The 13,498-nt window shown below is 46.8% G+C and overlaps 1 protein-coding gene across 1 annotated transcript in view; it reads right to left on the bottom strand.

The window, feature by feature from the left end:
- The window catches only part of kdm4aa (lysine (K)-specific demethylase 4A, genome duplicate a), a 42,605-nt gene that overhangs the window by 25,493 nt on the left and 3,614 nt on the right, over positions 1-13,498 (bottom strand). The window contains exons 4-8 of the mRNA XM_037674262.1: positions 13,343-13,457; positions 12,556-12,749; positions 11,005-11,054; positions 894-997; positions 508-645 (exon numbers count right to left, since the gene is read on the bottom strand). Of these exons, the coding sequence (XP_037530190.1) occupies positions 508-645; positions 894-997; positions 11,005-11,054; positions 12,556-12,749; positions 13,343-13,457 (601 nt within the window). The remainder of the gene's footprint in view (positions 1-507; positions 646-893; positions 998-11,004; positions 11,055-12,555; positions 12,750-13,342; positions 13,458-13,498) is intronic.

The following is a 13,498-nucleotide window of genomic DNA, read 5'->3' on the forward strand; positions in this document are numbered from 1 at the left end:
ATATATTTAAAGTAAGTTATGTATATATCTGTATATATATATACATATATACAGTAATTTACTTAATTTACTTTAAAAGTATTTAATATACAGTATATTAAATATTATTAATCTATACTTAATATATATTAAGTATAGATTAATAATGTTTAATAAATACCGCTACGTTTTATTTTTTTGTAGCATTATTTTTCAACCTATTTATTTATTTACTGCTCTGTGGTAAACTGAACACTGAACACTACTGAACTCGTTTTTGTGTTCCATTGTGAGTAAACTATGGGTTTATGAAATTTGAAGTTCTTTTTTGATTTCCATTTTACACAAAGTCCAATTTAATTTGTAACTGGGGATGGGTTAAAAGACACAACAAAAGTGTGACTGCTGACTCAGTATTCACACAATAAAATAAACAGTTGATGTTCAATGCCCTGTGATATTGCCAAAGTAATCCCAGAGTGATAAATCCTAACCCTTGACATCATCATGTTCTCCCACCGGGTGTACCATTATTGCTCGTTTTCCATAATCAATCCAACGCTGCATGGCAAAGCTGGTGGACTCGGCACAGTTGAAGCCGTGGTTGAAGCCGGCGTGATAGGCAAACGGGAACGTCACAATGAATTGACCCACTTCCTGAGTCATCTGAAAGAGACAAATGACAGGAAACTTCCACAGTCACATTCTGACATCTCTCACTGAATCACTGCTCTTTCATTATTGCTCGCCACCTGAGATGTGTGTGTATGTGATAATGCAAATATGTTATAAAGCACTGAATGGGTTTTAATTAAGCACAGACTGTTAAAACCTTTCCGCTCCGCTCTGAAGCCTAGCGCCATAAATACCGTTTTGTTCTAATTTATTTGAATACAATGTAACGGAAAGCTTACCTTCTGAAATTGAACCCCATATTTTTTCAGGACTGAAGGTGAAATAAAAGTCATCTTGTGGCTCAGGAAGACTTCGCAGTTCCGAGCATTCCCAGGAAAAAAACCTGCAGAGAACCCAGTCAGACTGGTGAACAGAGCGCTCTCCTGAGATGACAGTAGCTTTAACAGTTCTGTTTGTTGAACAACAAAATGTCCACGTTTCCACAGCTCTGATTTATCATCATCATAATAATAACAAAAACAACAGCAACAACAACCGTCGTTGGACTTTATAGAACAAACATGGTGGGTGTTGGACCAGTTACATTTTTCTCAGAAATGTTGAAGTGTTTTTATGATTTTTAACTGTAGATTATTTTGACTGTTTTAGATTATTTTATTGTTTTAGACAGCAGTGTTGTTGTTTTTTAACTGTTATATAAATAAAGTTGCCAGTGAAGATTCTCAGTCATCCAAGTCATGTTAAATAAAAAAAAAAGTTAAAAACAAGTGATCGTTGATCATTTTTGAATCGATAGCCTCCCCGATGGGAAGCGAAAAGTCTTCAGCTTCAGAACAGAAGTCCACTTGTTTTGTTTCAAACTATTTTTAATTAAAAAATGAAGTTGTCTTGTTTTGCATTGCAGTTGACACATTCATCCTCCATCTCTGACTGTCTGAGACTTTTCCTCTTCATCTAAAGTCATCTCTCCTGCTGCACTTGAACATGCACCTCAGGTCCACAGGAATACAAGTGGTTCTGGGTTGACTTCCTGAGTTACTGACCAGTTTTGTTGGAGTGAGTGGAGTCAGGTAAGCAAAATATGCTCAGTTATATTGAAACTGTTCCTGACACAGGCCTCAGGTATCATGATGAAGGATTTTGAAGTGTGTCACCAGCAGACAGCAGGAGGAAGTGGGACCAGCCTCACAGTTCTGTGAACAGCTGCTAGGAGTCAGACAGCCATACAAACAGAACAACATTCCAGCTGTTGGCTCTTTCTTTCTTGTTGACACGCACAAGTTTAAATGTTCGCAGCTGCAAATGACATGAAAGGTACGTATGCAACTACGGTTCTACGAATCCCGGATGACCGCCAGAGGGCGGTGCTGAAAGCACTGAATGTTCCCTTCGTGCATGCACTGTTCGAGTAATAATACCAACGGAGTCACAGGTGTGACATGGATGACCAATCAGAGGCTATATAGCCTGATGTCATCCACAGCTCCGCTCCTACAGAATCTTCTCGCGAAATGTAAGGATTCTGAGTGACAGAGAAGTTCTGGCGGTTATCCAGGATTCATAGAACCGTAGTTACATACGTAACTTTCGTTCTATTTCATCCCTCCTGACCGCCAGAGGGCGGTGCTGAAAGCACTGAATGACTAATACCAACAATGTCACAAGGAATCCTAAGCACACACCTCACTGAGGAGGCCCAAATGACCCTTGTAGAAGAACCTGGCCCAGGGGATGAGGGGTGGCCACGTTAACACTGTAAAATCTGGTGAACGTGCTTGGGGAAGCCCATCATGCAGAAGCACATACTGCTTCCAGTGGAACCCCTCTCAGGGCAGCCCAGGAAGCGGAGACACTCCTGGTAGAGTGTGCCTTCATGCCGACCGGCAGGGAGCCGTGACCTGCAGCAAAGGCGTGGTAGATGACATCCACGATCCAGTGGGAGAGGCGCTGTTAGGAAAGAGGACAGCCTAACCTAGGGCCTCCGTAACACACAAGCAGCTGGTCTGAATGTCGTACCACGGCAGTAGCTGCAACGTATGCCTCCAGTGCCCTCACTGGGCATAATAATCCAGAACCCTGACCAGGTAAAGGCGGAAAACGTGCCAGCCTCAACGGCTGGTTACAGTGAGAGTGAGATAACACCTTTGGTACAAATGCAGTGTTTGGCCACAAGGTAAACACCAGAGACCTCAGAGCCCCACCTGAGACATGAGGGGCTGACTGAGAGAGCATGTAGCTCGTCGACCCTCCTTGCTGAGGCAATAGCAAACAAAAAAACTGTCTTACATGAAAGCCACTTGAGGTCCGCCTGCGTCAAAGGCTCGAATGGAGGATGGCACAGAGCTTTGAGAACTAAGGGCAGATGCCAACCTGGTGCTCGTGGAGCCGTCAGCAAGTGTGACCTACGGGCACCACGCAGAAAAAGAGAGACTAGATTATGGCTCCCAAACAGCCATCAATGCCAGCGTGATTGGATGATATTGCCGCTACATAAACTTTAAGCGTCGAAAGAGAGCGACCCTTACCAAGGAGAGACTGGAGAAACTCCAGAATGGTGGGTACTGTACAGGAGTCTGGATCCTCGTTGTGATCAGAACACCATTGGGAAAACAGACGCCACCTGTTTTCGTACTGCTGACGAGTAGAAGGTGCCCTGGCACCCAGGATGGTGCATCGGACGGGGCTCGAAACTCCAGTCAGCTGCTGTCCTAGCCTTGCAGTGGCCACACCCACAGCCGAAGACGTTGAGGATTGGGGTGCCATATTAGTCCCCCCCAACTGAGACAGCAAGTCCCTCCTGGTCGGAAGACACCATGGGACACCCTGACATAGACTTTGTAGCAGTGGGAACCATGGTTGTGCTGGCCAATATGGAGCCACCAGCAGCATCCTATGGCCCTCCTTGAGGACTCTATGAAGGGTTGGCCAAATTAGAGAAAGGGGTGGAAAGGCATATAGGAGGACCCTTGGCCAAGGATAAGCCAATGCATCCTGGCACAGCGCATCTGATGCACCCGTAAGAGAGTACCATAGGGGACATGGAGGACAAAGCATGTCTCTCTTGTAAATGAGTCCTCGAGGCTCAATGGGATTTACCCGTCTAAATAAAGGTTGAATGAAAAACACTGAGTCAACTCTTCTGTTGCAAACAGGTCTATCTCTGCCTGAGCAAAACGGTCCCAGATCATTAGCACTATTTCGCTGTGGAGAGACCACTCTCCCGGAGTGGACCCTTGGTGGGAGAGAAAATCTGCGACCTGATTGTGTCTCCCTGGTAAGTAAGCTGTCCGCAGGGTGGACAGGCAAGGAGAGGCCCATTCCAGGAGCTCTCTGGATGCTCTCAGAAGTTGTGCTGACCTGGTGCCCCCTCGGTGGTTGATGTGGTAGACAAAAGAGGTGTTGTCTGACCGAACAAGAACATATCCCCCTTCCAGGTGAGGCAGGAAGTGCCTGAGTGCCAAGTGCACACAGCTCCAACACATTTATATGCCTGGAACGGTCCTTTTGACCCTAGCGGCCCTGAAACGCTCTGCGTTGCCAAACAGCACCCCATCCCATGGAGCTGGCATCTGTTGTGACCACTTCCCTGCGACACACTACCACTCCCATGGGGACACCCCTGGACAAATAACCTTCGTCCCTCCGTGGAGTCAGGGCATGAAGACATGACCACGTCACTGCGAGCTTGCGAAGACTATGCAGCCTGGCATCCAGGCGAAAGCTGTTGAGCTACCTCTGCAAGGGACGAAGTGACAGCAGGCCTAAGGGCACCACCCGAGTGACTGACGTCAGTTTGCCGAGTACTTGCAAGAAGGCAACATAGGGGAGCTGCCTGCCCAGCCTGAACTGACTGACCAGCTGGAGTATGCCGGCCACTCTTTGAGCGGATGGGCAAGCTCTCATGGAGGGTGAATCCAGAACCACACCCCAAGAAAGGTGATTGTCTGGGAAGGGATCAGGCAGCTCTTCTCCAGGTTGACATTGAGGCCCAACTGGGACACATGAGCAAGCAGGCGGTTTGTGTCATGAAAGGCACAGGCCCGAGACGGGGCGCAGAGAAGCCAGTCGTCTAAGTACAGCAGAACCTTCACTCCATAATCCTGCAGAGGAAAGAGGGTTGCCTTCACGCACCGAGTGAACACCCTCAGGGAGAGAGAGAGTCTGAATGAGAGTACCCAGAACTGCCAGTGGTGACACCGAAAGGCAAACCTGAGAAAGCAGCGATGTTCTGCCGCAGTGGGCACATGAAAATAAGCATCTTTCAGGTCTATAGACGTGAACCATTCTCCCCTCATGATAACTTGAAGGACTTCTGTCGTGAGCATGTGGAAGGGCAGCTCCCTTAGGTACTGGTTGAGTCCCCTCAGATCTAAATTGGGACGAAACCCACCTGTCCTCTTTTGCACAAGTAAGTAAGTCGAGTAATAGCCTCTGGGTTGTTGCAGAGGGTCCACTGCCTCAATTGCGCCCTTGGCCAGGAGGGCGGAAAGCTCCTGGTCTAGTGCTCGAGCTTTCACCGGGTCGGCGATTACAGTCATCTTGACCCGGCGTGAAATGTGAGGCCGCCGTCGGAACTGTAGCTGGTAACCATGGGTCAGAGTGGCAACCACCCATGGGTCTACGGCATGTGCAGCCTAGTAACTGAGCTGCTGGTGGGAGAAATATCCGACGGTCGGCCTGGTGGCATGCGGCGGCCAGAGTCCCTGGTCCAAACCTGCCCAGCTGGTTGGTGGACTGACTCACGAAAGCTCCTGTTGAGTCTCTGCTGAACCACACGAGGGTAAAGACCACCCGGCCGATTATGATCCCCAGGCGGCGGCCAAATGCTGGGGTCAGCAGACGGATGCATTGGATGCCGAGGAGGTGGAGGGGGCATTGCCCTGCTAAGGCTCAAAAGCTGCTGCCTTCTCTGTCGTGCCTGGATGGTCTGTTCCAACACTTCCAAGGCAGCCGATCCGAACAACTCCCCCGGCACCACCGTGACATTATGGAGGGTTCTACGACATGGCTCAGTCAATGTTGACTGCGCCAACCAGACCTGTCATCGAGACTGGACCAAGAAGGCCATCACACGCCCAAGTTCCCTCATCATCAGTGCAAAGGCCTGAAGCACTACATCGCTAAAGCCCATTGCTGCTGTTGCACCACTAGTCCCCTGAAGGGATGCGGAGAGGGCAAGCATGAGGTGCGCCAAGGAATTGCCGAGGTGGCCAGCACGCGCTCCGGCGCAATAAGTTCTGCAGGCGAATTAATCCGTGATGCGACACTGAGCTCGTGGGCACCGAATATCACTGCGCAGAGCTTCCTCTGGTGACACATTGAGCGAGGCAACAGCAGGTTCGATCGCTGGCATATGAATGATCCAAGCCCACTGCAGCCGGCTCAAGCATAGCCGCCAACACTCGGCCATCCACGGAGAGGTGCGCAAAGACTTTGGGGTCCCGCCAGCAACCATGCAACTCCCTCAGGTACTCCTACAATGGAGGGACAGAGAAGGAAGGAGGGGCCCGTCCGTGCCTGAAGAAGGCACTTCCAGGGGTGGACTTCTCTGGTTGTGGGACGTCCAGCTACAGCCGTCTCAGGCATCGAGCCGTCACCAGACCCACAAACAGCGCTCCGAGACGAAGAAAGTGAAGCCGTCTCTGAGACTTGAGATGAATGCCCCTCTTCCTCACCTAAAAAGTGAGAGGCAGAGGCAGTCAAGGATAGCACATCCTCCTCCGCAGCCAGTTCAGGCATGGGTGGGCAGGAGAGTCCGGTCGCTGCCACTGGTTCAGTCCCCAGTTGGCGTACCTGAAAAAGGGACTTCATCTCCGCCAATTCAGCGAATAGCTTCTCCACCCTCATGGAGAGGCCCTGATCAGACCTGGCTCACCTCTTCCCAGGAGGGGCCACAGAGACTGCGGCCTCAGTCCGGTGCTTGGAGCGCCTAGGTGGAGTCTCCTGCCCAGAAGGCAGGAGGTCATCGCTGAGCTCGGGGCGAAACTGGGCCAGCCGAGCCAGCCTCACAGCATGAGGCAATAAGCTGCAATTCATGCAGGGGTTCTCTGACAGGGCCTCCACCAGATGGTCATGTCCAAGGTAGGCAGGACACAGGTCGTGACCGTCATCTGTCTGGAGTCTGGCTCCACAAACTGTATAGCAGTGAGAGCCGTCCATGCTCCTTACTTTAGGCAGTTCACTTCAAGTCAACCAGCAAAGAGGCTGGCACCGCCAGCTATGTCCAAGATACAGGACGAAAGGTTGGGCCGAAAAATTGGGAGAGGGAGCGCGCACGCTTGCCGTCACCAATTAAAACAAGGCCAAAACTCAGAGAGGCTAGCACTGCTAGCTCAGCTGGTAAAAGAGGACAATTGGGAGAGGGGGCACGAACGCTTGCCTTCACCAATAAAAAAACAGGCCAGAAAGTAGAGAGGCTAGTACCGCTAGCTCAGTCCAACCGTGTATGAGGTTGGTAAAAAAGATTGGGAGAGGGGGCGCGAACACTTGCCTTCACCAATGAAACAAGGCCAGAAAGTAGAGAGGCTAGTACCGCTAGCTCAGTCCAACCGTCTATGAGGTTGGTGAAAATGACTGGGACAAGGTGTGCAAATGCAAGCCTTCACCAATGAAAACAAGGCCAGGAACTCAGTTGGCTACGTAATAAACAAACTTCGGAGCACAGTCCAACCGACCACAAGGTTAAAGGCCTCCAGCAAACGGCTAACCAATGGCAAAATATAAGTAAAAAACACTACTCAGTGTTAAGTCACACACATAGTAGTCATAAACTTCGGAGCACAGTCCAGCCGACGACGCGGTTGGAGGCCTCCAACAAACGGGAGCGGAGCGAACGCTTCTGCTAACCAATGGCGAAATAGAAGTAAAAACACTACCCACCGGTGTTGAATCACACACGTAGTAGTCAGATGCTGTAAGTTGGAAGGGGCGGAAATGGCCGTAGAACCCAACAAATCAGCAGAAATACCTTTGAACAGGGTTAAACCATCGCAGCCCCAAGGAGGGCGAATATGCTACTCCCGCTAACGGGCAGTCGGGCTTCCGACGACGGTGAAAAGTTCAAAAAAGGTCCAAAGGGCTGAAGCCCTGAATTGAACCGTGGCGAGAAGAAAAAAGGAGCAGAGCTGCAGATGACGTCAGGCTATATAGCCTTTGATTGGTCATCCATGTCACACCTGTGACTCCGTTGGTATTCTTACTCGAACACAGCATACGCGAAGGGAACATTCAGTGCTTTCAGCACCGCCCTCTGGTGGTCAGGAGGGATGAAACAGAACATCGAACGCACGGTGATCTCTTCAGATGTCACCTACATCTCTTCTCATCACACTTTCAAACTTTTCCCCGTTTGTAAACTGAATGACAGTTTTATGCTGTAAAGGAGGTGATTCACTGGGCAGTGACTGTTAGATGGTGGCTCAAACAAGCAAATTACCCAGAATTATGAGTGTTTATCACCAAGCATCCAGCAGGCAATATGTCTGCGTTTAGAATGGCCGATCTATCTGCTCTAGTTCTAAAGTAGTATGGTTCTTCCCTTTACTGGCACAACCTACAACCAGATCCTGTCAGGCTCTAAAAGCCTGTGGTGGGTTCCTCAGGGCTCTGTCCTGAGACCTTTCAGGTTTCTTCTCTACATTCTTCCTTTAGGATTAACAATTGGGCATTTTCTGGATGTTTCCATTCGTTTCTCTGTTGATGAGCTTCAGCTCTGTTGAGTCCACTGAATATCACAAATTGTCATCCTCTGTGACAATCCTTATTACAGGCCCTGAAAGCCAGTCTTCTGAACTCAGGCAGCATCTTGGAGCATAAAGTACACCTGTCCAGTCTCAGAAACCTCAGTATGTGCTTGACTCTGTTGGCCTTAGCGCATCATTCAAGAAAGTTAGTTAGAAATTGTCTCTTCCAGTAAAAAATGTCTCCAAACTCAACTCAGGTGTCACAATAGAGAGAATAACCTTCACATCAATGTGAAGAAGACAAAGGAGATGATTGTGGACTTCAGAAGGAACAAAAACACCTACACCCCCCTGAACATAAGAGGATCTGCGGTGGAAGTGGTCTCCAGCTACAAGTACTTGGGTGTACACATGAATGACAACCTCAGCTGGAGCAACAACACCACCAGCCTGATCAAGAAAGCTCATCAGAGACTCTACTTCCTCAGACGGCTGAGGCGAGCTGGTCTGGGAAGCTCAGTCCTCACCTCCTTCTACAGGTGTGCAGTGGAGAGCATCCTGTGCTCGAGCATCAATGTGTGGCATGGAGGCTGCACAGCTGCAGAAAGAAAAGCTTTGCAGAGAGTGGTGAAGGCTGCACAGAAATCTGTTGGAGTCAGCCTCCCCACCATCACAGACATCTACACCTCCAGATGCAGGAAGAGGGCCACCTGCATCATGAAGGACCCCACCCACCCAGCACACACACTTTTTGCCCCACTCCCCTCAGGAAGGAGGTTAAGGAGCATTAAGTGTAGAACCACTAGACTGAGGAACAGCTTCTACCCTGAGGCTGTTAGACTCATGAATCTCTAACTAGAATAATCACTGTGAAAAACCATATCATGTTGCTGCTGATCTGTTTCATGTTGCTGCTGATCTGTTTCAATGTTGATGTGTTCATGCGTGCACATCTGCTCACAGACTCATGTTCATGTTTGTGCTGATGTTCAATGTTTTATGTTATGAGTGCTTAGTGTATATTTAGTTGATGTTTTTCTTAGTTCATATCTTAGATGTTATTACTGTTTTTCTTATACATTTTATTGTTGGATGTAACTGGGACCCTGCGTACATAATTTCGCTCCACCACATGTACCACATGAGGTGCGAATGACAATAAAGAAACTCTGACTCTGACTCTGACAATAGGAGATGATGATCCAAGATTTAATTTGATCTCACTTCGCCTACTGGAAGAGCTTCAGAGCATGTTCAGTCAGTCCAGAATGCTGCTGGAAGACTTTTAATGAGCACATTCTACAGGTTTTAATTTATTTACAAATCCAATTTAGAACTTAAGACTTCATATTTAGAGCCACATGTGGTCCTTCTTCAGCATACATCTGATCCTTCTTGCAGTCACAGATCTTCTGGATGAAGGCTGCTGGTAGAGAAATGAACTAATGCAAGACCAGAGGAGACAGCTCTGCTAAAGCCCTGGTTCACAGGTTAAGGAAAGTGATCTTTACGTTGCCTTGATTCTTTCAGTTATTTTAAGAAGAAGCTGAAGACTCATAGTTACACTACAAGATTTTCACTAGATATGGGCGGTTTGATTTTATGTTTAGATTTGCTTTTTGCCTGGATGGCTGTATGCATGTAGTTGTGAATGTATGCATGTATGTATGTATGGACGGATGGACAAACGGATACTTTGTGCCCACCTCGGTACTACTTTGTACCCCCAGGCAGCTGCTCCCTTGTTTCTGGTTTAATCTACTGGTGTCCACTTCAAAAACGAGGCACATTTGAACCAGTGTGTCAATTATCATTTAACACCAGTGTAAGTTTTAGACCTGGACATGTTTTCTGTCAGATGGAGCGCTCCTGCTGATTGAGGTGATTGAGAACCTGCTGCAGTTACTTTGAGACAATTTGGAGACTCCCTTACCTAGTTCACAAACTAGTTTCAAACAGTTACAGCTTAGTCAGATACTACCTAAAGAAAACACATGTTTAGGATAAATAAAATAAAGGGCAATAATGCATGAAATGCTACTGCAACAAACAAAACAAGTCAGCCCAGTGTTTCCCCAGTTTACTTGTCTTGGCAAGTAACAGGGGAAATGGGGGGTGGGTGGACATATCTGTGTTGCGTGCTGTTTTTACCAACATTTTTTGAGCCGGGGGTTGGAGGGAGGATAGACGGTTCAGCATGAGGGAAGCGGAGTGTTGCCTATGTAGCTTTTTGACTAGCACGTCTGTATTGCACGCCACTAGCTTAGCGCTACGTCAGTGCCGGCAGTTGTTGAGCAGGAGGGGAGGGGCAGTTCGGTAGGCAGGGCAATCGGTTCTGTGGACAGGGCGGGGCGCCCTGCTTGTATAATGGTAGGGGAAACACTGAAGCCTTAAAACAAGAGGTCTTCAGACAGCTGTCTAATATAGAATGAACTATCGGTAGTAAATTCAAAAAAAGTTCAAGACAAAAACAAAAGGACTTCATTTGAAACAGAAGACGTTTCGCTTCTCATGAGAGGAGCTTTCTCAGTTGATAATTGAGAAAGCTCCTCGGATGAGAAGCAAAACGTCTTTTGTTACAAAGAAAATCCTGTTGTTTTTGTCTTGAACTGTTTTGAATTTACCATGTCCTGGATGACTGAGAATCTTCACCAGCGTACCAGGAGTAAAATGTGAACAGGTGAGATCTGAAAGGTTTATCACATACCTCTGGCAAGTCGTTCCAGTCTTTTCCCATGTTCTGGTGGCACAACATACCTTAGGCCCATTAAAATATAAAAACAATTATATTAAACATAATGTAATTAGGGATTTGCGTAGAAAATACTATGTTCAGTTAATCTGAATCAAAGTGGATGAATCAGTCTCTACCAATAAAGAAAACACGGACATTTTTCTTTTTGTCCTAAAATATATATGTTTATGCTCAAACTAATCTGCTGAAGGTAGCGCATCATTTGGTTTAGTTGATGTGATGTTATTCTGTTTCAGTGTTAATGTGTTTTAAAATGTATAATTTTGATATTAGAAACTGTGGAAGTCTCTGCCTCTACAGTTTTACAGCAGCCACTGCTGCTGTAAAACAATATAGAAGGTACCAACATCTCTGCTGTATACAAGTGTTTAAAATTAGTATTTCAATTTTAGGTTTATTAGAAAGCACATTAAATTAAAGGTAGTTTTCACTGGGCTGTGACTGCTGGAGATGCACTGTCACCGATTTCTCCACAGCCATGATGGGCTGGTCATCCAGAAGAGCTCATTCCTTCTTCTCTAATCCTTTTAGTCAAATATTGTTGCATTTATCTTAAACCGTTCTCATCTTTGCTGAAGCGTCTTAAAGACTTAATTTTGATACATGGGTCTCAAACTCTTCTCCATTTTGCTGTGAGCGACTCTTAATTTTACTTAAGGCATCTTAAACCCATCTAAATTTTGTTGCAGGGATCTTGAACCCAAAGGTGCAAGACCTGCTGTTTAACGTGCACAGAGCTCTCCTCTGAAAGAAAACATTTGAGGCTCCAGTCCAGAATGTCCAACAACAATGCTGATGAATTTGCATGTTCTCTCTGTGCTTGTGTGAGTTTTCTCCAGGTACTCCAGTTTCCTCCCACAGACCAAAAACATGCATGTTAGGCTGATTGGTAACTCTAAATTGTCCCTAGGTGTGAGTGAGAGAGTGAATGGTTGTCTCGTTTGTCTCTATGTGTCCCTGTGATGGACTTGAGACCTGTCCAGAGTGTCCCCCGCCTCTCAAACAGTGACAGCTGGAAATGGGCACCAGTGACCCCCATGACCCGAAAAGGAAGAAGCGAGTAAAGTTGATGGATGGATAGAAACTGTCTCAGATCTGCACAGCTTTTTTCCTAAAGTTTACTGAGAGGTGGTGTATTGGACCTGGCAGATATGGGGGGTGGGTGCCCAGGTGGGTACGATGTGGATGGAAGTGGGCAAATGTGCACAACAAAGAATACAGTTTTACTAGCCGTGCACACAAAAACAGACTAGGATTTTTAAAAACAGTCCATTTAAAACAGTCGCACAGCTCGCTGGACACAAACTCGCAGAATTCAGCGAGAGCACGATGGAAAATGTGCGTAGTTTTGCACCTCCAGCTGGTCTTCAGCAGTTGTACCCAGTGAAATACTGCCTTTACATTGTCACATGCATTTCAGCAGAACTAAAAACATGATGATTAAAAGCTCCTACTGTGTGACCCTTTCATCCATGCAGTGGAAGGATCTGTCGGGGACCGTACCATGACTTTGGCTCTCCGTAGTGCAGGTAGTTGATCCTGTACAGATCCATGTCCTCTGTGTGCCAGGCAAAAGCACTCTTCCACATCCCAAAATACAGGCATGGTCTAGTGACTCCTTTTGTCTTGATGCCACTCTCATCCTCCACAGTGTCCAGGATGGTGTTAAGATGACTGATGTTCCATTCAGTCACTTCCTGCAAACAGAATAATTCACAGGACTCTGCAGGTATAAACACTGATCACAATGGAAGTAACTATGAGACAATGTGGAAACATTTTAATTTTACTGACAGATATCCTGATGCATGCTCAATAATCCAGGTAGAAAAATCTAAAAAAGTTAAATCTGGTCCTCTGGACATTCAAAAAAAAAAAACAAAGCAAATCAACTCCGGGTTCAACTGTCCCCCTCTTACAATGCTGTGATTGCTAGTATCACTCAGCCCTCTGTGAACAGTAAACAGCCATCAGTGTGCTAATGATCCATTGTTAGGCTGATGGTCCTTCTTGAGCATGTGATCAGCTGGTTTTGGTTGTCAGCAGCAAAACTGGTTGATCCACTCTGAGACGGTGCTATTTAAGAGACTGAGCTGAATACAGCTCCTCAGACTGAGGAAGTCTCTCGGATGAGAGACGAAACGTTTCGATTAGTTTCGAAACGATTTTTTGTTGATTTGCTTTGTTTTTTTTTGTTTTTTTTGAATGTCCAGAGGACCAGATTTAACTTTTTTAGATTTACTGACAGATGTACTGTTAACTTGATGTTTTTGAGCTTAATCCCCCTTACTGGATCATACAGCGTCCCACTGACATCAGCCCCATACAGTGGAGGATTAAAGGTCAGGTCCTTCCAAAACTTCCTCTCCAGCTCATCAAAATCTGCATATCTGGGACTGCGAAACCTACAGTTTAAATCAGAGAAGGTTAAAAAAAAACTATTTAA

Source organism: Nematolebias whitei, chromosome 3 (assembly GCF_014905685.2).
Source record: "Nematolebias whitei isolate Nwh7 chromosome 3, NemWhi1, whole genome shotgun sequence".
Taxonomy (NCBI): Eukaryota; Metazoa; Chordata; class Actinopteri; order Cyprinodontiformes; family Rivulidae; genus Nematolebias; species Nematolebias whitei.